Source organism: Ornithodoros turicata, chromosome 1 (genome assembly GCF_037126465.1).
Source record: "Ornithodoros turicata isolate Travis chromosome 1, ASM3712646v1, whole genome shotgun sequence".
In the NCBI taxonomy this organism is placed as follows: domain Eukaryota; kingdom Metazoa; phylum Arthropoda; class Arachnida; order Ixodida; family Argasidae; genus Ornithodoros; species Ornithodoros turicata.
In genome coordinates, this window is record NC_088201.1 from 36,124,868 (window position 1) to 36,149,122 (window position 24,255).

The following is a 24,255-nucleotide window of genomic DNA, read 5'->3' on the forward strand; positions in this document are numbered from 1 at the left end:
TACTGACAAGCTTTCTCTCCTTCAGTTTTATTTTTACTTTTGTATTCAGACTGCTCTACTTATGACCTCAGTTGTAACTACCATTAGTTGACCTCTTTCGAGTAAGATTTCGTATAGACGTGAACGTGTTCCTTTTTGTTTACGTGTAAGAAGTGTTGCGCTTATACAACAACACAATGAATGAGGATGGGATGAGGTGCGCTTATACAGTCAAGACATATGGGCTGTAATTTCAAGAGTTGCGTTTCTCAGAATTGACCCAGTGAAATCCCAAATAAAAATTTCTGGTCGCGTCGTCAAAGTTGAGGTCCTGAAGAAGACGATCGTCAATCACTGACGGCGTATAATACATGTCAGGTCATATGCACCAGCGGCATGGCCGAGTGGGCTAAAGCGTCCGCTCGTTGGTGGTGGCCAAGGTCGTGCTGAAGACTGGGAGGTGGTGGGTTCGAATCCTACCACCGGCTGTGCTGTCTAAGGTTTTCCCTGGGTTTTCCGAAGACTTTCCAGACGAATGTCGGCACAGTTCCCCTTGAAGTCGGCCCAGGACGCATACTAACCCCCTGTCCTCCGCTCCTTCCTGCTGTCCTCTCTCCATCTGTCCACGTCTATACGCCGCTCACAGCCACAGCTGCTTCGTGGCGCTAACACGCAGTCAGAAAATATAATATGCGCACAGTGGACGACGGCTTATGAACATTTGCTTTCGCAAGAATGTGGTGCCAGTGTTAGTGTAGCAAATCAAATAATGATAATACAAAACTTCAAGCGTCTTCACTTCAGGTATCTCCGATTTCCCGAGTGGTCGCCTGAACTGCAAATCGAAATGAAAATACAGAAGAAATCTTGTCTTCCTCCGTAAAACCTGTTTGGAAGCTTTGAATAGATGTCGACCACAAATTCGATACCATTGTACTGTTTGATGGCCCATAACCACCTATAAGCTGTGACAGATGCTTCTACCTGCAACGAGTAACGTATAAATATTTACTATAGTACGGAGTCCCAGACATCCAATGTGTCTTTTTCTTCTTCTTCTTCTTTGTACGTACCGGCCTCGGTGGCTCAGTCGGTAGCGTGTTCGCCTTCTGATCCCGAGATCGCGGGTTCGAACCCGGCCGAGGACACCAGCAACTTGGTGGCAGGGTACAAGTTGCTTAGACACGCTGTCTTCCGCGAGGGACGTTAAATGCCGTGTGATGAGCTTTCATCGCATGTTAAAGAAATCTTAGGTGGGCAAAAGCAATCCACAGACCGACCGCTGTGGCGTCGCTCATGATCTCAGTTGTCTCGCGACGTAAACCCCCAATTATTATTATCTTTGTACGTAATCTCTCCAGCCTCTTCCAACGGTGCTTCATCTCTATAGCGTTTATGCAGAAATGACTCATATAATGAGCACACTGCATAGCACTGCGCGAGACCCAGCGGTCTTTCGTCACGCATGATGCACTTTTTATCTTGCAGGTCGTATCGGAATCTATGCTGGAGGAGCTTAAGGAGTGCTTCATGGAAGCGTACGACGACAACAAGGACGGGAAGATTGAGATCCGTGAGGTACGTAGATTCTAGTTTAATTGCTTATGAATACGTGCGAAAGTCGGAGCCAGTCGCCGTGAAATTCTAGCCGAGTGGAAGGACTTTGCCGCAGCACTAGAAGGGTACAAACTTCGACGCACACTCGAGTTTCACTTAAAATACCACACTTCAGTAAATAACACAATGAGTGACAATAGAAGAAAACAGAAGGGTTATTTGCAGGAGAAGCAGCTTGGAAATAAAAGTTCGAACTAATGTGCCGAATCCAATGAATTCAATGGACTGATTCATGAACGCAACATAATAACAATAACAATAGCTTATAGAGGTGTAATACGCAGCTTAATACACAGGGCATGCCCTAACAATCCCGTTTTTACTCTGCATATTATTGTGTTGTATTAAAGTATCTTTGTATCTGCAATATGCAATATGTTCTACTGTACCGTTATACGCGATTCGGTTGCGAAAGAAAAATCCAATATTATGTTGAAGCAATTTGGTGTTTTGTGTTTGCGTCGTCCCTGCACTCTTAAAACGGAGCTTCATCGCATAACACGCTCCTAGCAAACTATCATCCCGTATGACATCATTCTCTCTCCTGTACGTGAGGCACTTTTGCAGTTATGTTAACTCTCACAGGGTGTCACAAAATGGCGTACGCCCAGCGCTTTCCACATTTCAGGAGAGAGAACGATATTAGTGAATTTGAGTATTATCGAATGCTGTCGCCTTTGCGTACGTAAGGCATAGCGTGGTGGTTCTGCCCAATGCGCAAAGCTCTGTTTATGTATTGCGCGTGCGCAGAATCACCAACGCTATCCCTTACGTACGCAAAGGCGATAGCGTACGATATACTAACTCACTATTATTCTGTGCGACGTTTACCCTGCAACTTGTTATGCCGTGAAGTTCTATTTTAGTAGTACAGATAGGGCTTGCCTCAACTCTTTCCGTAAAGCCAGAGTCCGTGGAATTAAATTGACTTTTTTTTTTTTTTTTTTTTCAAGCTTGCGGTTTGGTTCGCGAAGTCTTGCGTTCGGTAGGAGTTACCGCCACAGGACTCGTTTCGTGCTTTGCGCCTTGTACTTCGGGGGTATTTGAACTGGTGACGCGGAGAATAGGCGTATGATGAGTGAAGTCATCCACTGCACACAGGCTCAACCATCGGCCTCTTCATTCACTCGCTGCCTTCTTGCTCGCTGTGCTTCGGTCTTGTTCATTTTGAAATACAATGCATTACTATCTTCTTAAGGTGGATATGTGCAAACTTGAAGGGTCCGCTTCACTAGCATCACACCCTATCGCAACAGCGCAGCAACATTACGACTGCTCGCTAAGAGAGCCGGGGACAGACGTATTTAGTCGGTTGTTTCTTCTGAGTATACTATGCCAGTGTGGTGAAAGCACTCTTTACAGCCTCCACATGCCGTCATCATATTCGCCGTCGGTGTGCCACATGTGCCCGGCAGTTCCAGGCCGAAACTACGACTTCTAAGCGATTCCTACTGTCTATCGACCCATTGATGGAGTTTGTCGTCGCTTGCCATAGTAGTCGCAAAGAAGAATCCCTTCTCCACCGCTTACGACTCAATGTTGCCCGTAACCCTCGCTTCTCTTCAAAATGGGTCGGTTAAATTCCCCAAACTGTCTGTGGCATGGAAGCTGACATCCCACAGCAACTCTTGTACTGTCAGCAGCACCTTCCCCATAGGAACACCCTACGTTGCCGTCTGCTCCAGATTGGCTGTAACGACTTTTCTTTGGCCGCTCTCCTTGGCCGCGTCCTGCACCCCAACCAGTGGGCTGTCACTGCCGCTCTCCTCAGTTTTCTCAGAGCCTCAGGGCTCATGAACTGCATGTGACGTTGTTATAGTGTATCTTTCCTTCTTTCTTTCTTTCCTTTTCCTTTCTTTCCTTCTTTTTCTTTATCTTCTTTTCCTTTCGTTTTTCTCTTTTTTTTTTTTGTGGAATAGCAAGCCGGCTCTTTGCATGGCCAACATTTCCTTCCTTTTTTCTTAATAAATATCCCCCCCCCACTCTTTACAGGATATGCCACGACCATACCGCACTCTACAGGGTGTCCCAGAAAACGTGTCACTAATTATAATAAATAAAACTACGTCAAGTGAAATCACACGGTCAACGTCCTTTGTTCTTACTAGGTTTTGCCACCTCCTGATGTGAATGTCGTGTAATTTAAGTTTTATTATGCCAGTATTTACGAACTGAACTCGGAAATTTGCAAAGTAAAGGTCGCTTTTTTATCCACCAATGTGAAGCGCGTGCTCAATTTACTCAAGTTCAGGACACGAATGTTGAGGAGCTATCCCATCGGTAGTCATGGCGTTTCGGAGCGCCCACAGCCTAGCGCTTGACCACTTTTCGGGCGTCCTCGCTCTGAGTCCGACGAAAGGAGGTTGCTAAACCCAGCCCTCACAGGGATGGTAGAAATGTGAGAGTTCTTGAAATGGGGAGAGGAGGCATGATCCCAGCGGAAGCCGAATGCGATAAGTCATGTCTGTCTTATCTGGTGCCGAAGCAAGAAAATAAAACATTCATTTGCGGCACGTTTCGGCTCACTCTTTCTACCATCCCTTAAGCTTGATTCACACATGCGTTTTTTGAACGCGTTTCACGTTCGCGGCGCCGCGAAACGCGAGCCGCGGAGCGTTTCCAGCCGCTTTTCGAGAACCGCTCCGTGCTGCAGCTTCGGTGGGCAGAAACGCGAACACTTTTCATCCAGCCATTCGGAGCGCTCGGAGGGGTGAGGTGGCTTCCTTTTGGCGCCGGCGGGCAATGGCGGGCCTCCCGATGCCGCGCTGGGATCTTTTGTCATTTGTGCGTGTGTATGTGTTTGGTGCTACCTCGTGAGCAAATTCCTTGTCACCAATAGCTGTTTGGTGTCTGAGCTGTCAACGATGAGCTGGGAATTTGCGCAAACCACGGAATCGACGAAAATAAATACAACTTGTGCGTAACCGTGTGTTGGTCGTCGGTAGGTAAACATGTGTCTCGCTTCTTCTGCCGTTCTTTCTCTGCTATTGTGTCGCGTTTGTCGTTCCAACGATTGATGATTCCAGCAGAAATGCTTCACGATAATTATAAAATGGAGAACATGCTTCACAATGTAAATTTTGAGGAAGAGAGCTGGAAGTGTCGGTACGATCTTGACGTAGCAACAAGAACGAAGTGCGTTTTCAGGATGGCGGCTCGGCTATATGTGTGACAGGCCCCTCTCAGCGTCGCCGCGAACGCTGAGGCGGCGCCGCTTTTTGAAACGCATGTGTGAATGAGCCTTTAGTGGGACTTTTCCATAGTTACGCTGCTCTGCCCCCACAGCATAGTGAAGTGACCAAGGCACTTCTTCAGTTGCTGTGGGTCTGTGGCCTTCTTGGTGAGCTGTGACCAATCTCGTGTTTGGTTCGCTTTTTTTTTCTCTCTCTCTCTCTCTGTCTTTTTTTTTCTTGCTCGGAATACCGAGCCGCCGTAGCGCAGGCTAACCTTTTCCTCTTTTTTTTAAATAAACATAACCCCCCTTAGTGGGCTGGGTTTATAAACCCCTTTCGTCGGACTGAGAGTGAGAGAGCGCAAAAAGTGGGTCGAGCGCAAAGTTGTGGGCGCTCTGAAACGCATGATGTTCGGCTGTTTTCCGATGGGATAGCTCCTCAATATCCGTGTCAATTATCATGAACTTGAGTAAATTCGGCACGCGCTTCACATTGGTGGCTTAAAAAGACGATCTTTACTTGGAAAATTTCCGAGTTCAGTTCGTAAAAACTGACATAATAAAACTGAAGGTAGATGACGTTCACATCAGGAGGTGGCAAAAACCTAGTACGAACAAATGTCGTTGACGGCGTGATTCTAGGTGGCGTAGTTTTCATTTTTCTTAAGTCATAATTTAGTGACGCGCTTTCTAAGACACCCTGCAGAAACAGAACTTCACCGTATAATACACTGACAACCAACTATCATCTCCAAAGGCATCGCTCGCTCCCTTGATTTGTTGAAAATGGGAGGCATACGCCTTTTTATGACACTCAGAGAGCGTTAGTAGACCGCTGATAATGTCACTGTGAAGTACCTGATCCATTGTACCAGACTAAGCGTGCATGACTCAGAATCTTGATACGGTACTGTGGAAGGTACGTTGTCAACGGTCTAACACGCTGTGCGCTAAGTAAGTAACTGGAGTAGATTTACACGCCACGAGGGGGGGGGGGGGTAATGGCAGGATCGGCTCGCCGTTGTTGGCCGCACAGAAGTGGGCGTCGTCACGACTATATCCAAAAAAGAAAGCAGAAAGACTGAGGGAGGATAGAGGATGAAGGGTGAAGTTGCGTAGAGGGTGCATGAGTTCGTCGGGGAGAGCAAAGTGTTAGGGGGGTCGTTGAGCAAGACCTGCCTTCTGCAGAAAGGAACAAGGTTACACGCCACGCAAAGACGTACGTCCCGCGCTTTCCACAAATCAGGAGTTTTTTGTTGTTGTCATCGCCGTTAAGCAACTGTGGCTAGGAGCGGCGTACAGATGTGGACAGATGTAGAGAGGACAGCAGGAAGGAGTGGGGACATGGGGTTAGTATGCGTCCTGGGCCGACTTCAGGGGAAACTGTGCCGACATTCGTCTGGAACGTCTTCGGAAAACCCAGGGAAAACCCCACACAGCACAGCTGGTGGTAGGATTCGAACCCAACGCCTCCCAGTCTACAGCACGACCTTGGCTACCACCAACGAACAGGACGCCTTAACCCGCTCGGACAAATCAGGAGTGATAACGGAGGACAAAGTAGTGGGGCACAAGTTAGCTGGTGCACATAATTGGAGGAACATTTGACCCTGGGCTTGCGGTGAAAAGACAACGGACTCGTGTGTCGTTCGTTGCCTCTTCACCCCGAGCCCAGGGCCATGTCTTCCTCAATGATAGCGGTATCACTCTGTGCAATAGTTGGCCTTCAGAGTGTTATGCGGGGAAGTTCTGAGTGAGGACGGCCACAGAAGACAGACGGCTTTGTTTCCGTAAACAAGTGCAGCCGTCAGACACACTTCAGGAGCTCTCAGCATTCTCACCGAACAGCAGTCTCAGCTTCTTGTGTATATCGCTGTTGCATCAGTGGCAGAGATGAGGCTATTATCCCCACCGCATATCTTAATTCCCTTCTCACCAGCGTTTGCCCCGGACATCGGTTTCATGTCGTGAGACTAAGTATTTCATTGTAACCATGCAGCTGTCCGTTCTCCATCTCTCGTTCGCCATCATCGACATCCACTTCTCGCTAACCCCCGGCTACGTCTCTAGTTTCGCCCCACGCGAGGGACAGCTATACCACGACAATCACATAAATATCCATAATAAGATTTCACAGCGGATTAGATTAGAAGGAAAATGAAAATGGTTTCATAGCAGAAGTGGGGGCCGCATAACTTTATCAAGTTTTCTTTTTTCGCATATCTTCCAGTTGAAGACGTTTTTTACATGTAACGGGTCGGCGATTTCTTATATAACATATCGCGTCGTAGCCTTCCCACGTTTTCGCATTTCACCGAGTATTTTTTTTCTTCTGTGTGTGTGTGATTGCATGGTAGACAAAACCTCCAGGCTGTGCGTGGCACAACAGCATAATATCGTGTTATTGTGCACTCATCGACCCATGGTTTATGGTTGTCAAAGGAATTCAGAGGGAAGGTTTATTCTATGATGTACGTCTAAGGCGCTAGAGTAGCGTTCTGAAACACACCCTTTCCACCCACCATAAAAAATAGACAGGAAAATAGCTTTGTCTGCATTTCTTTACGGCGTTGTTCCTAACGGCCTGCAATTGACTCGCTGTGTGGAATTTTTTCCTGTGTGCGAGTTCTTCGTGTGTACGTTGAGAAAGGACGAACAAATATCCGTCAGAGCGCATCGAGTATTGCTGGTCAAGAAAGCAACACGACAGCAAGCGTCTAAAAGTTGTGCACCATAGAGGAACCCATTGGGGAGATGTCAGGATTTTATTATAGAACATCATTCACGGCGCAGCAAAAGATAAGATCGAGTTAGAAGAGTCGCAGTCCCTTCTGGCGCCAGCCTATTACGAGCGAGGCCCGTCTTTCTGGAGAAAGGAATTCTCGGCATTGATTAGCGCAGCTCGCATTTTAGTCTTTTATTTTGAGCTTTGGGCACTGAATTTTGCTCCTTTACCTTGCCGCCTTTCTTGTTTTACGTTAGTGAACACCAGAGCGTAGAGAGCGTCAGAGAGCGTAAAGAGTTTCTCACAGCTATTTCACTCCCTTCTAGTTTGAAATCACGTCGACGTCTTTAGTCCCCATACTCTAAAAACTGAGAGTAGAGCACAGTGTTGACACAGATGGTGATGGTGCTAACGCTAATGAAAGAGCTTGCCGTTGTCGGCCTCATAGGCGTGGGCAACGTCACGACTAACGCTCTGGGGGAATGTGCTTCATGGCCCGACTTCTAAGGGACCTGTGCCGACATATGTCTGACAGCGTCTGAGGAAAACCCAGGAAAAACCCCCAGACAGCACAGCCGGCGCCGGGATTCGAACCCGGGTACCTCCCAGTCTTAACGTGACATGGCCAGCACGCTAACCACCTGTTAAAACAGATGGTGGTAGGTGGTGGTAGTGCTTCTGAAAGAGCAGAGCTCGCCGTTGTCGACCTCACAGAGTTGGGCAACGTCACGACTAACGCTCTGGGGAAATGTGCGTCCTGGCCCGACTTCTAAGGGACCTGTGCCGACATATGTCTGACAGCGTCTGAGGAAAACCCAGGAAAAACCCCCAGACAGCACAGCCGGCGCCGGGATTCGAACCCGGGTACCTCCCAGTCTTAACGTGACATGGCCAGCACGCTAACCACCTGTTAAAACAGATGGTGGTAGGTGGTGGTCGTGCTTCTGAAAGAGCAGAGCTCGCCGTTGTCGACCTCACAGAGTTGGGCAACGTCACGACTAACACTCTGGGGAAATGTGCGTCCTGGCCCGACTTCTAAGGGACCTGTGCCGACATATATGTTTGACAGCGTCTGAGGAAAACCCAGGAAAAACCCCCAGACAGCACAGCCGGCGCCGGGATTCGAACCCGGGTACCTCCCAGTCTTAACGTGACATGGCCAGCACGCTAACCACCTGTTAAAACAGATGGTGGTAGGTGGTGGTAGTGCTTCTGAAAGAGCAGAGCTCGCCGTTGTCGACCTCACAGAGTTGGGCAACGTCACGACTAACGCTCTGGGGAAATGTGCGTCCTGGCCCGACTTCTAAGGGACCTGTGCCGACATATGTCTGACAGTGTCTGAGGAAAACCCAGGAAAAACCCCCAGACAGCACAGCCGGCGCCGGGATTCGAACCCGGGTACCTCCCAGTCTTAACGTGACATGGCCAGCACGCTAACCACCTGTTAAAACAGATGGTGGTAGGTGGTGGTAGTGCTTCTGAAAGAGCAGAGCTCGCCGTTGTCGACCTCACAGAGTTGGGCAACGTCACGACTAACGCTCTGGGGAAATGTGCGTCCTGGGCCGACTTCTAAGGGAACTGGGCCGACATATGTCTGACAGCGTCTTAAAACAGAGGGAGGGGAGGGGGGTAATGGCAGGATCGGCTCGCCGTTGTTGGCCACAGAGAAGTGCGCGTCGTCACGACTATAGAAAAATAAAAAAAAGAAAGACGGATAGAGGATGAAAGGTGGAGATGCGAGGGTGCATGAGTTCGTCGCGGAGACCAAAGTGTTGAATGGGTCGTTGAGCAAGACCTGCCTTCTGCAGAAAGAGAATAAGGTTTCTTGCTTTAGCGGAACGTTCGGCAGAAGAACCACCGTGGTAGAGGATGTCCGCTAGCGTGCCCGAGCTGGACCGAGGGAGATGGGCTTCGCGCGCCGAATGGTATGCTCGGCAGTCTCGCAGGATGTGCTCGATTGTTTCAGATTGTTGACAGTGGCCACAGCAGGCGTCACCCCTAGAACCGATCTTGAATAACTTAAAACAGAACTTCGACACATGACACGCTGGAGGCCAACCATGGCACCGAATGATACAGGCGTCGCTTCTGATTTGAACGGAGAGCGAGGTGTGACTCTTTGTGACAATTAATGCGTATCCAAACTGCCACAAAAAGGCTCCTGCCATTTTCAACAAGTCGCGAAAGAGAACGATATCATTCTGAATGGCAGTTGGTTCTGAGATTTTTATGCGGTGAAGTTCTAGACATGACAGCTAGAGGCCCCCACTCCACAAAACAACTGTAGAACAACCACAGAAGGTAATCGTCGAAGAGGCAGGGTCAGCGAATGGATTCGAATCCACATTTCTTGATTACCTGTCAAGTGGACTACTGATTACATCACACCGGCATCCTTCTTCTACTGCCTTCTTTTACGTCTTCCTGCTTCCTTGAAAAACTAATTCGGCTAGAGACAAATTGCGTTATTTTTCTTTATATGCGACGGGGCTTAAGCTAGGAAAGTAATTGAAACCTGTTCTGCTTTTAGAGTGTAGCGTCAAGAATGATGTCCTGGATTGCTGAGGACCAGTTGCGTACGCCATTTTGTGACGGTTTGCGTACACCTTAAAAACAGATTTTCGCCACATAACACACTCAAGGCCAATCACCGAACAATATAATAATAATGATTGTTACCATACAATACCAAAGCTGGGCGTGCTGGGATAGGGTGCCGCCTCAGTGGCGAAACATCCCACTACATCGTCATCACCTATTTGTTGGTGTTGGGCGTGCGCATATGGATAGCTCGCTGCGTAACAGTACACAATGGTCGCCTATACGAAGTGGGGGAACCGGAGAAAAGATCTCCTCAAAAGTCCTCCCATGGAACAACAACAACTACATGAATGACGATGAGATGAGGTGATTCACCGCAACAATTGCGGTGGAGTTATACTTTATCGCTCGTAATTTGAATCTGTGGCTATTAGAACGACAATTTTCGTGTCATCCTTTTAAATTTTTGACACGGTCTTGTACTTGAGCGCTTAAAACACGATTCTGATCCAAACCTATGGACTGATCAGAAGAGTTGTGCAGGAATGTAGCAAGTAGGTTGAAGAAGAAAAAGGAAACAAAAGCAGCGTGGAACAACAACAACAACTACATCTACAACTACATGAATGACGATGGGATGAGGTGATTCACCGCAACAATTGCGGTACCATACCTTAGTACATGTGGGTTAGCATATGAGTGGGATGATGATGAAAAAGATGGCGCATACACACTCGCGCACACACATGACACAGGCAAATGAGATATTTATTTATTTATTTATATATATATATATATATATGTGTCTACTAACAGCCTATAGCCTTACCTGCAGTACACAATAAAAACACACAACATAGGAATGTATTAATACAATAAAATTAAACGTTCATTGCGCAATAAAAACGCAGCTCGCATTGGCCATGCTTATACAAACATCAGAGTTCACATGCGCGACGAAGAGCTGATTGGACACTTCTCATATTACTATTAAACGAGTTAACGCAAGCAGAATTAATGTTACTTAAAATCCGTATTCTTAATGAGGGACATTTTTCTGTAGAGCTACCAAAAACATGGAACATTCGCAGCGCCCTGGTGTTGCGCTTTGGGACGGAGAGAGCTAGCCTCGTAATTACACTAGTACAATCTACTCGATTTTGTAGACACTTATACAAAAATATCTGATCACGGTAAACCCGTTTGCTCATAAGGGATGGCAGTGAAATGCTGTCACTTAACCACGGAAAGCGATACTCTACTGTGCGCACGAGTCTTTTTTGCACCTTCTCAATTTTCTCTGCATTGGTTTTTGACAGTGAATTCCAGGCCACTGACCCGAACTTCAATATAGGCAGAACAAGTGACCGGAATAAAGATATAATACAGTTGGGATTGCTAAAAGCTTTCGTTGCTCTTGCAATTGCTCCAAAAATAGAGTAAGCCTTGTTGGTAACAACAACAGTGTAATCTCCAAACGCAAGTCTGCTGTCAAAAGTCACATCTAAATCGCGTACAGCAGATTCACGATGAATGTTTACAGTTTCTATACTGTAAGCATAAGTAACTGGCGATGGCTTCGTTATGTAAGTCATAACATGAGATTTCTGCGAGTTCAACACGAGGCCGTTATGGCGACACCATTCCACAAGAGAATTGATATCATCTTGGATCCTTTGACAATCTGCAGTGCTGGCTACAGAACAAAACAGCTTAACATCATCCGCGAACTGAAGTAATTCACAATGTTTTATAACAGAGATTAAGTCGTTAGAATAAATATTAAACAATAAGGGTCCTAAGGTGGAGCCCTGTACCACACACGCGGGTGCGTCGTAACTGATGGGGATAGTACACTCTAAATTGTTTTACACCTTAAAGGGTGTAAATCAAAATGTTCATGGCGCACACCTTTTAAGGTGTATTTTAACACCCTCATGGCAATTGGGGTGTAAAGGGTGTAATGCCGAATAAAAGTGTTGGGTTTCTGACAATATGCTGGTAACTGTGTTTTCACAATTACCAGCATATTGCGTATAATCACATTGAGGTCCATATATGTATGCACATCAAGGTGATTAAATATGTGTGTAAACATGCACAGCCGACATACAGACAATCATGTATGGCGTGGCAGCTGTGCATGGCAGTGAAGCATGGCAGCTGTATATAGCTTTTCGTGAAACTGTAGACCTTCTCATGAGCAGGCACTTCCCCCATATGCGTGTTCATTACTTAGAACGCTGCATTTATTCTCTTCTTCAAGGCTTTACAGTGTTGTACCCACAAATATCTAACCCTTGTAAAATGCATTACGTTGTTCATTATTCGCGACTCATCGGGATGTTTGGTCCTTTCCTATCTGTATGGTTGTACGCGTTTCGAAGGGAAACACCAGCATTTTAAAGATGTTGCTAGAAAAAATTGACATTTTAAGAACATAACACTTTCATTAGCAAGAAGGCATCAATTTTATCAAATGCATGTGTGGTCGCAGCCCTTCATGAGAAATGCCACATCTACTGATGGTTCCAAGGAGATACTACTTCAACATACCCCAGAAGCAATTCAGAGTTACATTCATGACCGTGATATTCACGCAGAATCTATAGTCTATGTGAAAAGTGCAGTTGATAATGATAACACATTTGCTGTTGGCTTGCCAAAGAATCTTCCGAGGAGGACTTACCCGCGTTCATTGAGATTGCAGGCATACATGTTATTAACTCTGATACCATTTTTCTCATACAAACATTAACTACAGTTGAGTATGATGAGCACTATCATGTATTTGTTCTGTCTTGCAATGAGGAGCAACGTGTTTTAAGAAATTTAAGCACTCTCTCAACAGATCTTCTAAATCTGCATGCATTACCAGATTGTAGACTTGTTGTAAATCCAGGGCATGCACTTTTGTAATGTAACTTCCTGTTCCCTGTATATATTTACTTGTGTTCATGTGAACGAAAACAAACATACTCCCTTTCTACACCCTGGCGACACACTATCACCATATTTCACCTGAGGGCGTAGTACACCATTGTTACACCCTCAGGAACTTCCAAAACAAAGTTATAGGGTGTGAAAGGGGTGTGATCTTTGTTAATACACCTATTTTACACCTTTAAAGGTGTGAAACGATTTAGAGTGTAGTTCATCCGGTCGGCCACCGGAAATGTAGTGCTGTGAAGATCACATCTCCGCATTCATGGCCAAAGCTCTAAGGTCAGAGGAGTTCAAGCAGGCTAGTGGACGTCAAGAACAGATTGAATGAGTGCAGGCATTGACGGTGCTTCACGGGGTTAGAACAAGCACCCAAGGTTGCTGCAAGGCTGAGCGGCTTGTTGTTGATACGGATCAATTGGGACTGGAGCAGTGCTCTCTCCGAACTGTATAGAGGGCAGTCGATGAGGACCTGTTGAATGCTTGCCACCACGCCGCAGTTGGAACACGAGCTGGTTGCAGCATACCGAAGTCTGTGTCTGAACTGCGGGGTGAAGGCCACATTGAGGCGAAGTCGATGCAGAAGGGAGGAGAGACAGCGGGGCAAACGGCCTGGGAGGGAAAACGACAAAGTCTGTAATTTCCCGGTGATATTGTTGGAACGCCGTTAGTTGGATCATCGCTGACAAGAATGCCCTCCTGTCACCACGGGTCAACATATTCGGCATCACCGCCTGGCATTGTCTGGCAGCAGCAGCCACTCTGTCGGCCTCTTCATTTCCGCTTAGTCCACAGTGACCTGGGATCCACTGAAAAGTGATGGAGTGACCTACGTCGCACAGACGCTGAACGTCGCTGAGGATGTCCGTGACAATTGGAGCTAACGTACCTCGTGCACCCATGCTCTCTGTGCACTGTAGGGCTGCCCTGGAGTCCGTGTATACCGCATTCGCGGAGGGGTGCACTCACATCGTGAGTCTCCTGTATACTTCGTTCTCCTCATGCTCAAGCTGATGCTTCCTACTTCAACGTTACACCAGCTCGCTTGTGTACTTTTTCTATCTTTAACGAGTATGACACGCATAGGATAGGATTGCCTTGGGGACGGAATGATTGGTGGTCAACGCAGATTGCTTCACGCTCTTGTTTTCTTCCGGCCGCCCACGCGGTCTGCAGCACGTTCACAGCGTTGTCAGCGTCGATATCTTGAGAGCCGCGGCAGCCCGCAGGTGGTTTCCATACATGTGTACCACATGTGGGTACGGGCCCTTCGGGTGTTTCGAAGGCAGCTGAGGACAAAGAACTGTAGAAATTAAACAACTCGTCATTATTCCACAGTTCTGCGTCGCGAATGCGCCAACAGTATAGTCCTGAAATCCCGATTTTTTTTTTCCGAATAGTATAGAATAGAAATAGAAAGAAAAAAAAATGGAAACGTAGGTCGCACTGGTGCGACCAGCTGTTCCAGGACGCTTGACGTGTGAAAGCACTGAATGATTTAAAAGCATTATTTCAGCACGTATGTCCTTGAGGTAGTTCGCCAGTGCACACAGCGCAGGTTGCTGGTGCTGCCTTGGCGGGCTCCCCAGTACCTTCTCAACACTAAAAGGTTGGTTGTCAAGTTTCGCGAGGGCGTTCTTCAGTGTTCGCCGACTAGAGTCGAAGCGTCGGCAGGTGGCCAGCACGTGCTCCGTGTTCTCCACAGTGACGTTCCGTTCCGTTCCGTTTTCTTTATTATTATTTTTTTTTTCTGCCCACTAAGTTCTGGTCACGGTGTCACCAAGCTTGTACAGAAGAATGAATGTCTGTTCTGGTTCTTTAACAAGATCTGCCCAGCGGTAGCTGCATTTATGGTCGGCACGAAGTAAAAGCGTAACTCTCCATTTTCTACGACAGACATCAATCTAAACTAAGAAATAACGGCAACATTTCTCGAGACATTTCTAGCGCGATATCTCCACATACATTCTCAGATACGGGAAGAACCTCCATTATATTGTGCTGGTTGATGTATGACTGACGTCAAAATGTGAATGCTCAAGTTCTTGCTTCCTTGTCTTGGCGCAGTGCAGACGGACATTAGACGCAATAGGACGGCTCGAAACGGCCCTTATAATGGCTGACAGCTCCGAGCAACGCGTTTTCTAAACCGAGGCATTAATTTCGCGCACAGGAATCGAGGACATCGAGCCAGGCAGTATCGCATTACACGAAGGATGCTCACAAGCCCCGCTTTATGCCGTGCTTGGCAGCTTAGAATTCATAACTGACCCTAGCAGTTCTCACTACTTTGCCGGGGGCTGTCATCATCAGAATGACCTACTACGGGAACTGAGGGGAACCATTTCTCGGCAATGAGGATGATAACGAGAAATCAAGGCAAAAGAGAGGCTCGCTCAAACCAGAAATGAACGATGCGTCAGCAGTAAAGACCGCCCTCTTCAGATACGCAATTCAGGAAATGCCGTCCTTGAAGACACTCGTCTGGTATCGGTAGTTATAAGTATCACCGCGCCGAGCAATAGAGAATAAACTGACAGTATGCATGGAATGGGCTTGCTTTGTGCTGCTTTATTGTATTACGTGTAGGCCTACACTGTTAAAACAGAGGGGGGGGGGGGGGGTCGAGGTAGCTTGCCGTTGTTGGCCGCACTCAAGTGGGCATCGTCACGACTATAGCCAAAAAAAAATGGGGGGGGAGAGGGGAGTTGACGATTTCAAAGTGAGACATAGGCAGGATGACTGATACTCATGGGACGGAGGCACACTGTAGATGAGAGGTGCACTAGAGTGGTCCTTCCGCGAGGCCCGTTTCTTGAAGAAAGTGCACGAGGCCGCGAGTTTTTGAAGGCCGTTCTGCATAAGAACCTTCGGGGAAGAAGATGTCCGTCAGTATGCCAGGCCTGGCGTGGGGAAGATGAGTTTCCCGCATAGTATGGTATGCACGGCATTCTGTCAGGATATGTGCGATAGTCTCCGGATGATTACAGTGACCGCAACTGGAGTCCTCCATGGAGCCGATCTTGAACAGTTGCGAGTTCGTGAACGCAGATCCCGTGCGTAACCGATGGAGCATTGTCTGCATAATACGGGGAAGATTTTTCGTGGGAAGAGAGGGTCGATGATTCTGCATGATGTCCCGTATGCCAGGATGACGCACCTCAACTAGCTGTTTGACGACTATGTGCGTGTCGGTGTCGGCCGGAACTGGTAAGGATGGGCTGCAGCTGTGGTGTGCTGAGGATGCTAGCTGGTCCGCTCGTTCGTTGCCTCTGATGCCGACTTGAGACGGGATCCATTGCAGAGTAAGCTCACCTCCGGTTAGCCTATGCTGGGCACACGACCTCCTTATACAACGGGCTAGGATGCTACCACACATAGGGTTCATCACGTTGCAGAGGGCACTTCTGGAGTCCGTAAGCAAAACGGCCTTAGTTATTCCGGTGACTTGAACTGCAGCAGCTGCGTGTAACAAGGCCAGGAGTTCGGACGTCGTAGATGAAATAGGGTAACGAACTGATTTCCCTTGCCAGGCCATCTTCATTGACGGGATGTAGTACGCACTGGTAGCGCTTTCGGAACGGTGGTCAATGGAGCCATCCGTGAACACCAGAGTATGCGTGTGATAGACGTCTCTTATCAGGTTCTCAGCCGCCATCCTGGCCACCAGGGGGCTGGACTCGCTCTTCTTCCGTAAACCCGGGATGTGAAGCGTTGTTGCAGGCACGGACTCACGCCATGGTGGCGTAGGTGGACTAGCTGGGAGCCGAGGAAGAGCCCCCCTGTTGGCTAGAGAGCTGGTGGCACTAGCCAGGCGTCCTAGGGATGTGTGTGTCCTTTGTTCGAGGTCTGTGAAGAGGGAATGCTTGTTGATAGATGTTGCCGCATTATCCAGAAACTGGAGTCCTTTGAGCTCAGAGAGGACACTGACAGGCTTTTTCTTAGCTTCCAGATACGTTTGGGTGACGCTAGAAAAGGTAGGGAGACCAAGCGCAGTTCTTATTTCGGCGCGATGAAGGCGCTCAAGGGCCTGCCACTGTGTAGGCGCAAGGTCTACGTACGGCGCCACGTAGAGAATGCGTGACAAGATGAGGGCTTTGTGAAGGGTGAGCAATGACCGCGCATTGCAGCACCATGATTTACCGCTGATTCTGCGAAGCAGGTTGAGCGTTTTCTTTCCTTTGCAGATAGTCTCGTTCACTTGCTTAGACCAGCGTAATGCGCTATCGATAGTGACACCAAGATATTTACATGACGCGCATCTTGGGATGGGTTGTTAATGCTGAGGCTTGGGAAGTCTTTGCCCACGTACTTTCCACGGGGAATGCTGACCATGCATTTTGACTTCTCTGGCGACGCTTCCAGCCCTCTCGCAAGCAGCGCTGCATTGAGCCCGTTCAAGGCAATATCAGCTGTGTCACGAACTTTGTCCTTGTCCGTTCCCACGATGCGGAGACAGATGTCGTCCGCGTAGATGGTGAGATGAAGGGCGTACGGTGTAGGGCGGATTCCTCGGTGAACCCCGGCCATGATTAGGTTGAATAGTAAGGTGATAGAACACTGCCTTGGGGGACTCCTCGCTCAAACTTCTTCGTGGAACTAGTACACCTGCGGACGGAGACGTCAAACGTTCTGTTGGATAGAAAGTCACAGAGGTATCCCAGCAGGCGGCCAGTGAGTCGTGCTGCTTCGAGTGCAGCTAAACATGCCGAGTGCGTTACCGAGTCGTATGCCTTGTTCACATCAATGAAGAAAGCGAGAGCAAACTCATTGGGCTCTCTCGCTTGCTTCAGGCTAGTAGCCACTTCAGCGATTGCGTCAGACGCGCTCCAGCCCTTCCGAAATGCTGTAATGTGATCTAGGAAGCAATTGCCTCGCTCCAGGACCCAAGCCAGCTTCTTGAGAATTATACGCTCCAATAATTTGCCAACGCACGAGGTTAGAGCAATGGGACGGTAGGAGGACAGTTGGCTCTGTGGCCTCCCCTGCTTTAGGACAGGTATTACTAGAGCATGTTTCCAATCAGATGGGATGCATCCAGAGGTCCAGACCTTATATAGTTGGAGCAGAGCGTCGAGCTGGTCATCACCTAGGTTCTTGGGAGCCTGGTTAGAGATCCCGTCCGGGCCAGCTGCACTGCGCCGCTTTAAGCCTTGGATGGCGGACTTCAGCTCGGGCATTGTGAGGTCGTCGTCCGCTGGGGAACCGTTTGCTACAGTGTGGCTAGGAAAAATGCGTTGGGCACTGCAACTTGCTACACGAGCTAGATCACTGACATAGTCTTCGACTATGTCCTTGGGCTCCCTGTTAGACGCTACCGATAACGTGACAAGTGAGTCGGTGTGAGTGAGGTTCGGAAAGGCTTTTAATAGCTCTCGGGGTATGCCAAACCTTCGTTGTTGGAGTATGGGTATTGGGGGACTCGCTGAACTGTCTCCATTGAGTCCGCCTTAACTTCAAGGTGTGCCTTCTATGGGCTGCACAGACACCAGTCGCTCTGAAGGCCAGTTCTCAGAGCTCGTCGCTGTGCTCGACGCCGCGCAGCACAAAGGTTGAGGTATCGGAGGTCAGGGGCAGGCATACTGACCAGGTAGGGTACTGCTTTTGAGCTATTAACCAAGGACGCCTTTACACAGTCGAGCAAGGTATCTGCCGTAGAGCCGACCAGCCCTTCCCTGAACTTCACCCAGTTGGTGATAGTTTTCATTTTCCTGGGGCCGTTACTGCGACTCGGAGGCGAAAGCAGAATAGGGAAATGATCTGAACCCATGTGTCAGGCTCGGCTTCCCACTTTAGGGTGATGTCAGGAGAGGCCAGAGTCAAATCGATGGCATTTAAGTAAAGCAGAGAACGCATATAAGTAGGAGAGCCGGTGTTGAGCAACACGAGGTCGCTGGAGGAGAGGTATTTAACAATGGAATTACCACGTCTACAGTTTCGTCGACCACCCCAGAGACTGTGGCTCGCATTGAAATCTCCGCACACAATTAGAGGACCTGGACAAGCAAGCCGCAAAGCCTTGACAGATTCGGCGTTGGGCGGAGCATGACCCCACTGGTATACAGATATGACGGTGACTGACTTGGAGCCGGCCTTCAGTAGGCACCCTACATATTCCTCAGTTGAAGAGCAAAGGTGGGATAGGTCAATTTCAGCCTGAGCAATGGACAGTTTGACAAATAGCGATGCCCGCGGGAGGCCGTCCGCATGGTGGCCCTTGGCGCTGCAGTAGACAAACGATGGTATCTTGAACGATGGTTGGATAAGGCTCTCTTGTATCGCTAACACGTCAAAGTCCATCTTCCGTAAAAGGAGTTTGAGATCAGCTCGCCCGAGTCCAACAGCTCGCCCGAGTCCAATGCGCAGCGTCGGCTTGCAATATAGAGGATACCCGAAATAATCCCCTGACAATAACTATTAATAATTCGCAGGAGTCAGGAGCAACAAAATCGTACGTCCGCACGATTCGGCTTCGTCGTCGTCCAACGGAACAGAACTTCACCGCATTGCACGCTCCTAGCCAACCATCATTCCGAATAATATCATTCTGTGTCCTGATTTGTTCAAAACAGGGGGAGGCGCCTACCTGGGACAAGATAATGTGTCCCAGATAGGCACCTCCTCCCATTGTCAACAACCTTGATGTGTGGTGAAGTTCTCATCTTCGTCCTTGCCTTTTTTTTTTTTTTCTCTCTGTTGCTGTGACGATGCCCACTCGTGTGTGGCCAACAACGGCAAGCTAGTTCGGCACCTCCCCCTCCCCTCTTAAAACAGGTGGTGGTGGTGGTGGTGGTGACGAAAACCGGCTTGCCGTTGTTGGCCTCACGTATGTGGGCTGCGTCACGACTGTAGCAGCCAGGATGAGATATGAGATGGTGATAGCGGATGAAGGAATGATGACGGCCGAAAGTTAAGATCTAGGGCAGTCACTGCAGAGTTGGCGAGAAGTCCGAGCAGTACTCATAGCCTTTGAGCGAGGCCAGATTCCTGGAGAAAGCAGACGAGGCTGCGAATTTTGGAGTGTCTTTCCGTGAAAGAGCCTCTGGGATGTAGGACATCATCCACCGTATAGTTCCTGCAATAGCCAAGGTATTTCTCCCGCACCGCAGCATATGCACAGCAATGCAGTAGGATGTGCTCGATAGTTTCAATTTGCTGACAATATATGCAGTTTGCGTTGTCTAGAGAGCCAATCTTGAATAATTGTGATTTAGTGAAAGCGCTTCTTGTTCGCAACCTGAAGAGCAGGGTTTGTGTACTGCGGGAAAGTCCTTTCAGTGGGAGATCAAGTCAATGATTTTCCAGGATGTCCCGTATAAGAACTGTCTCACTGATGACCAATTTTCTGTCGCTGTCTCCCGGCGTTGGCAAACTAGGGCTAGTGCTGTGGTGTGCAGCAGATGCAAGTTGGTCCGCTTTTTCGTTGCCACTAATGCCGACGTGGGAGGGGATCCATTGCAAGGAGATGTCTCCACCGATTGTCGTGTGTTGGGCACATGACGTTCTGATACACCGGGCTAGAATGCTATTGCATGTGGGGTTCATCACCATTTGGAGAGCGCTACGCGAGTCCGTGAGGATGACAGCCTTGGTGATTCCCTTGACCTGTACCGCAGCTGCTGCATGTAATATTGCCATAAGCTCAGCCGTCGTAGAGCATATTGGGTATCGAACAGATTTTCCTTGCCATGCCACATTTAATGATGGTATATAAAAGGAGGAAGTAGCGCTCCTACACTCTGCGTCAACGGAGCCGTCTGTGAACACCAGAGTGTGAGCGTGAAAATTATCACTAATTAGAACCTCAGCAGCTGCCTTGGCTTCCAGTGAGCTTGATTCGCCCTTCTTTCTTAGCCCTGGGATGTGCAACGAGATGTTGGGCATTACCTCACGCCATGGAGTAGCAGGTCGTGGGATACATTCGTCGTACGGTAGGGGGCAATTGGCGTGCGACCTAGCCAGGCGGCCTAGGGACGTGGTGAGGTTGCAATGAAGACCGGTGAGGAGTTGTTTCTTGCCCAGAAGTGTTGCGTTGTCTATGAACTGGAGCCCTCTGAGTTTTGAATGGATGCTGACGGGCTTTTCATTTGACTCCAGATAGGTATAGGTAATGCTGGAGAAGCTGGGTAGACCAAGCGCTGTTCGTATACCAGCCCGATGGAGACGCTCGAGGTTTAGCCATTGTGTTGGCGACAGGTCAACGTACGGCTTTGCATACAGAATCCGAGATAGAATAAGATCTTTGTGCAGAGTGAGCATGTATCGTCCATTACAGCCCCATGCTTTGCCACTGATTCGTCTGAGCAACTTGAGCGATTTCTTCTCTTTAGCAGTGGTTTCGTTCACCTGCTTCGTCCAACATAAGGCGCTGTCAATAGTGACACCAAGCTATTTGCATGCTTTACATCTTGGAACAGGGATGTTATTGATGCTTAGACGTGGGAAGTCCCTACCAACGTGTTTCCTTGGAGGGATGCAGACAAGACATTGGGATTTTTCTGGTTATATCTCCAGCCCTCTCTCCGATAAGGCCTCGTTGATGGCGTTTAGTGCTATACGTCGGCTGAGTCGCGAATCTTCTCCTTGTTCGTTCCTGCTATGCGGAGACAGATATCATCGGCGTATGTGGTCAGTTGTGGCGCATAGGCATTCGTTTGTGGATCCCAGCATGATTAAGTTGAACAGCGTGGGGGACAGTACACTGCCCTGCGGGACCCCTCGCTGAAAAGATTTTGTGGAACTAATGTGGCCGCTAACAGACACGTCGAATTTCCTGTCTGACAAAAAGTCTACAATGAATCTCAGGAGACGCCCAGTGATCCTGGCTTCAGTTAGCGCCGATAAACAGGCTGAGTGCTTTACAGATTCGTACGCTTTCTTCACTAAGAACAGGACAAGGACGAATGCATTTGACTCCCTCGCCTGCCTTAGTCCAGTGGCCTTGCATCAATTGCGTCCGATGTACCTCTGCCTTTCCTGAAGGCTGCGATATGTTCAGGGAAATGGTGACCTTGCTCTAAAGCCCATGACAGCCTCTTTTGAACTCTTGAACTCAAAAGAGGCTGTCATGGGCTCTTAAAACAGAACTTCACCACACGCATAGCACGGTGAAGGCCAACCATTGCACAGAATTGTGGAAAGCGCGGGGCGTGCGCCTTTTTGTTACAATTACGATAACTGCGTAAGTGCGGATACAAAAAGGCGTACGCCTCCGGTTTTGAACCAATCAGGGGGCAGAACGATGTTATTCGGGATCGTGGTTGGCTAAGAGCGTTCATTTTTACCTCATGCACCCTCTACGCATCTCCACCCTTCATCCTGTATCCTCCATCCGTCTTTCTTTCTTTCTTTTCTTTTCTTTTTTTGCTATAGTCGTGAGGACGCCCACTTCTGTGTGCCATAACCCCCCCCCCCCCCCATTTTTATAGTATGTGCCGACATATCGCAAGTAGGTACGAGGGTCGTTCAAGGTTGACCGGGCCTTTTATTTTCTTACATACAATGGAAAATTCGGGAAGCACCAAACTACGTCAGTTTTTCAAATATTCACCGTGCACATCTAAACACCGCTCCCATAACCCTATATCATTCGTGACAATCGTTGGCGCACAGCGTGCAATGCGGTGAAGTTCTGTTTTAGAGCGTAAACAAAAGATAAAAGCGATAAAAAGAAGTGGCGCAGATCAGGATACACGAACGATGCAAAGAAACTGATACGCAATGAGGGAGACTTGGTGGCAAACGCATCATCAACCATCAACGAGTGAGGAAGTATTCTCTTGGGTCTCGTAGATGAAAAAAAAATATATATATATATATATATATATAATACGGTTTCAGAAACGTGTCCTTGGCTTCATGCCAAAAATTTGCATGAAGGAGCACCGGCCGCTTGCTCTTTCCTTATCGTTCAGGAACGTACTCTCTATTTCCTGTTGAAATAACTGCCCCAGAAGAGCGCTAGCTTTCTTGTTATTAAAGCGATAGCTTTATAGGGCCAACCACCGTGTAGGTCCGTCCGAGGATTTGTGGGGCCACGAGACATGTCACGTGACACTGTCACGCGCCGCCATCACATGGTCGCCAGACTGTGTTTGCGGTACGCGGAAATTGGGTAATCACCGCAGTAACAATGCAAGAAATAATAATAAACGATTTCACATTCACATTAAAGGACATTCAATAATAATTGAACAGCATATCGTAAAGAGTTCCGCCAACGCTGCATTCATATGATATCCCTATGAAGCTACTGCATTTAAAGGCGTTTGGCGAAATGCCCAACATGTCTGAAGTTCAGTAGAGTGGAGTATGGGTGCCATAGATTTAAAAGAATGGTACTTACAACACAATATATGTATCGGGGTGTTTCAACTAACGTGATAAAAAATCGTATTAAAAAAATCTACTTGTCTGAACATTATCGGGGTCAACGTTATTTATCTTGGGGGAGATTTCGTCATTACTTCTGAGCACTTTTATCAAATTGACTTCGCGGGAAACTGGAGTAGTTGGAGTTAGGAAAGAAAAATATGGAGATGGTGGCGAAGTCAACTTCACGTGTCTTTTTTTCCTTTCTTTACTTTTTCTTCTTTCTTTTCTTTTTTTTACTGAAACAGAAAGCGTATGCCGGACTTACCCTATTCTATTGTAAAATACATTCACTACTACAATAGTAACTGCCAAAACCATCGTTTCGAGGCGCGCAAATTGCCGCCGCCCTCAGATCTCCGAAAGAAGCGATGGCAGGAGGTCATGTATCTGCCCTCTCACTTTCCCTTTTCCAAGACTCAGCTGATAACGTGAGCATGGTTGCAACGGAGAGTTATCTGGAATAAGAGCGAGAAGGAAACAGGAAGAGGCGGGTGACCATCTGTCTTCAGCCGCATCTTGCATTAACTTGAGGGAGAACTGAGCTCGGGCGACAATTTGTACGCCTCGAAACGACGGTTTTCACATTTTCTAAATTTTTTCCCAACAACAACAACAGATAAATTAATGATGATGACTGGGGAAATTGGCCACATGAGGTGTGGCCCACTACCCCAAGGCACAATGGGCAGGATGAGATGTCCCGTTATTACCAAAGAAGTAGGGAATATATTTTGCAGTGCAATGGGGTAAATCCGACGTGCGCTTTCTGTTTCTTTCAAAAAGACGTGATTGACATGACAAATTTCGGAGATCAGTTGGCAAAATTCGATTTCTCGCAAGTTAAATTTGATAAAAGCGCTTAGAAGTTATGACAAAATCCCCCCGACGTAAATAGCGTTGGCCC

The 24,255-nt window shown here is 48.0% G+C and overlaps 1 protein-coding gene across 1 annotated transcript in view; it reads left to right on the forward strand.

The window, feature by feature from the left end:
• LOC135378000 (calbindin-32-like) overlaps positions 1-24,255 on the forward strand; it is a 206,780-nt gene that overhangs the window by 138,028 nt on the left and 44,497 nt on the right. Inside the window, exon 3 of the mRNA XM_064610797.1 lies at positions 1,468-1,557. Coding sequence (XP_064466867.1) covers positions 1,468-1,557 — 90 coding nt within the window. The remainder of the gene's footprint in view (positions 1-1,467; positions 1,558-24,255) is intronic.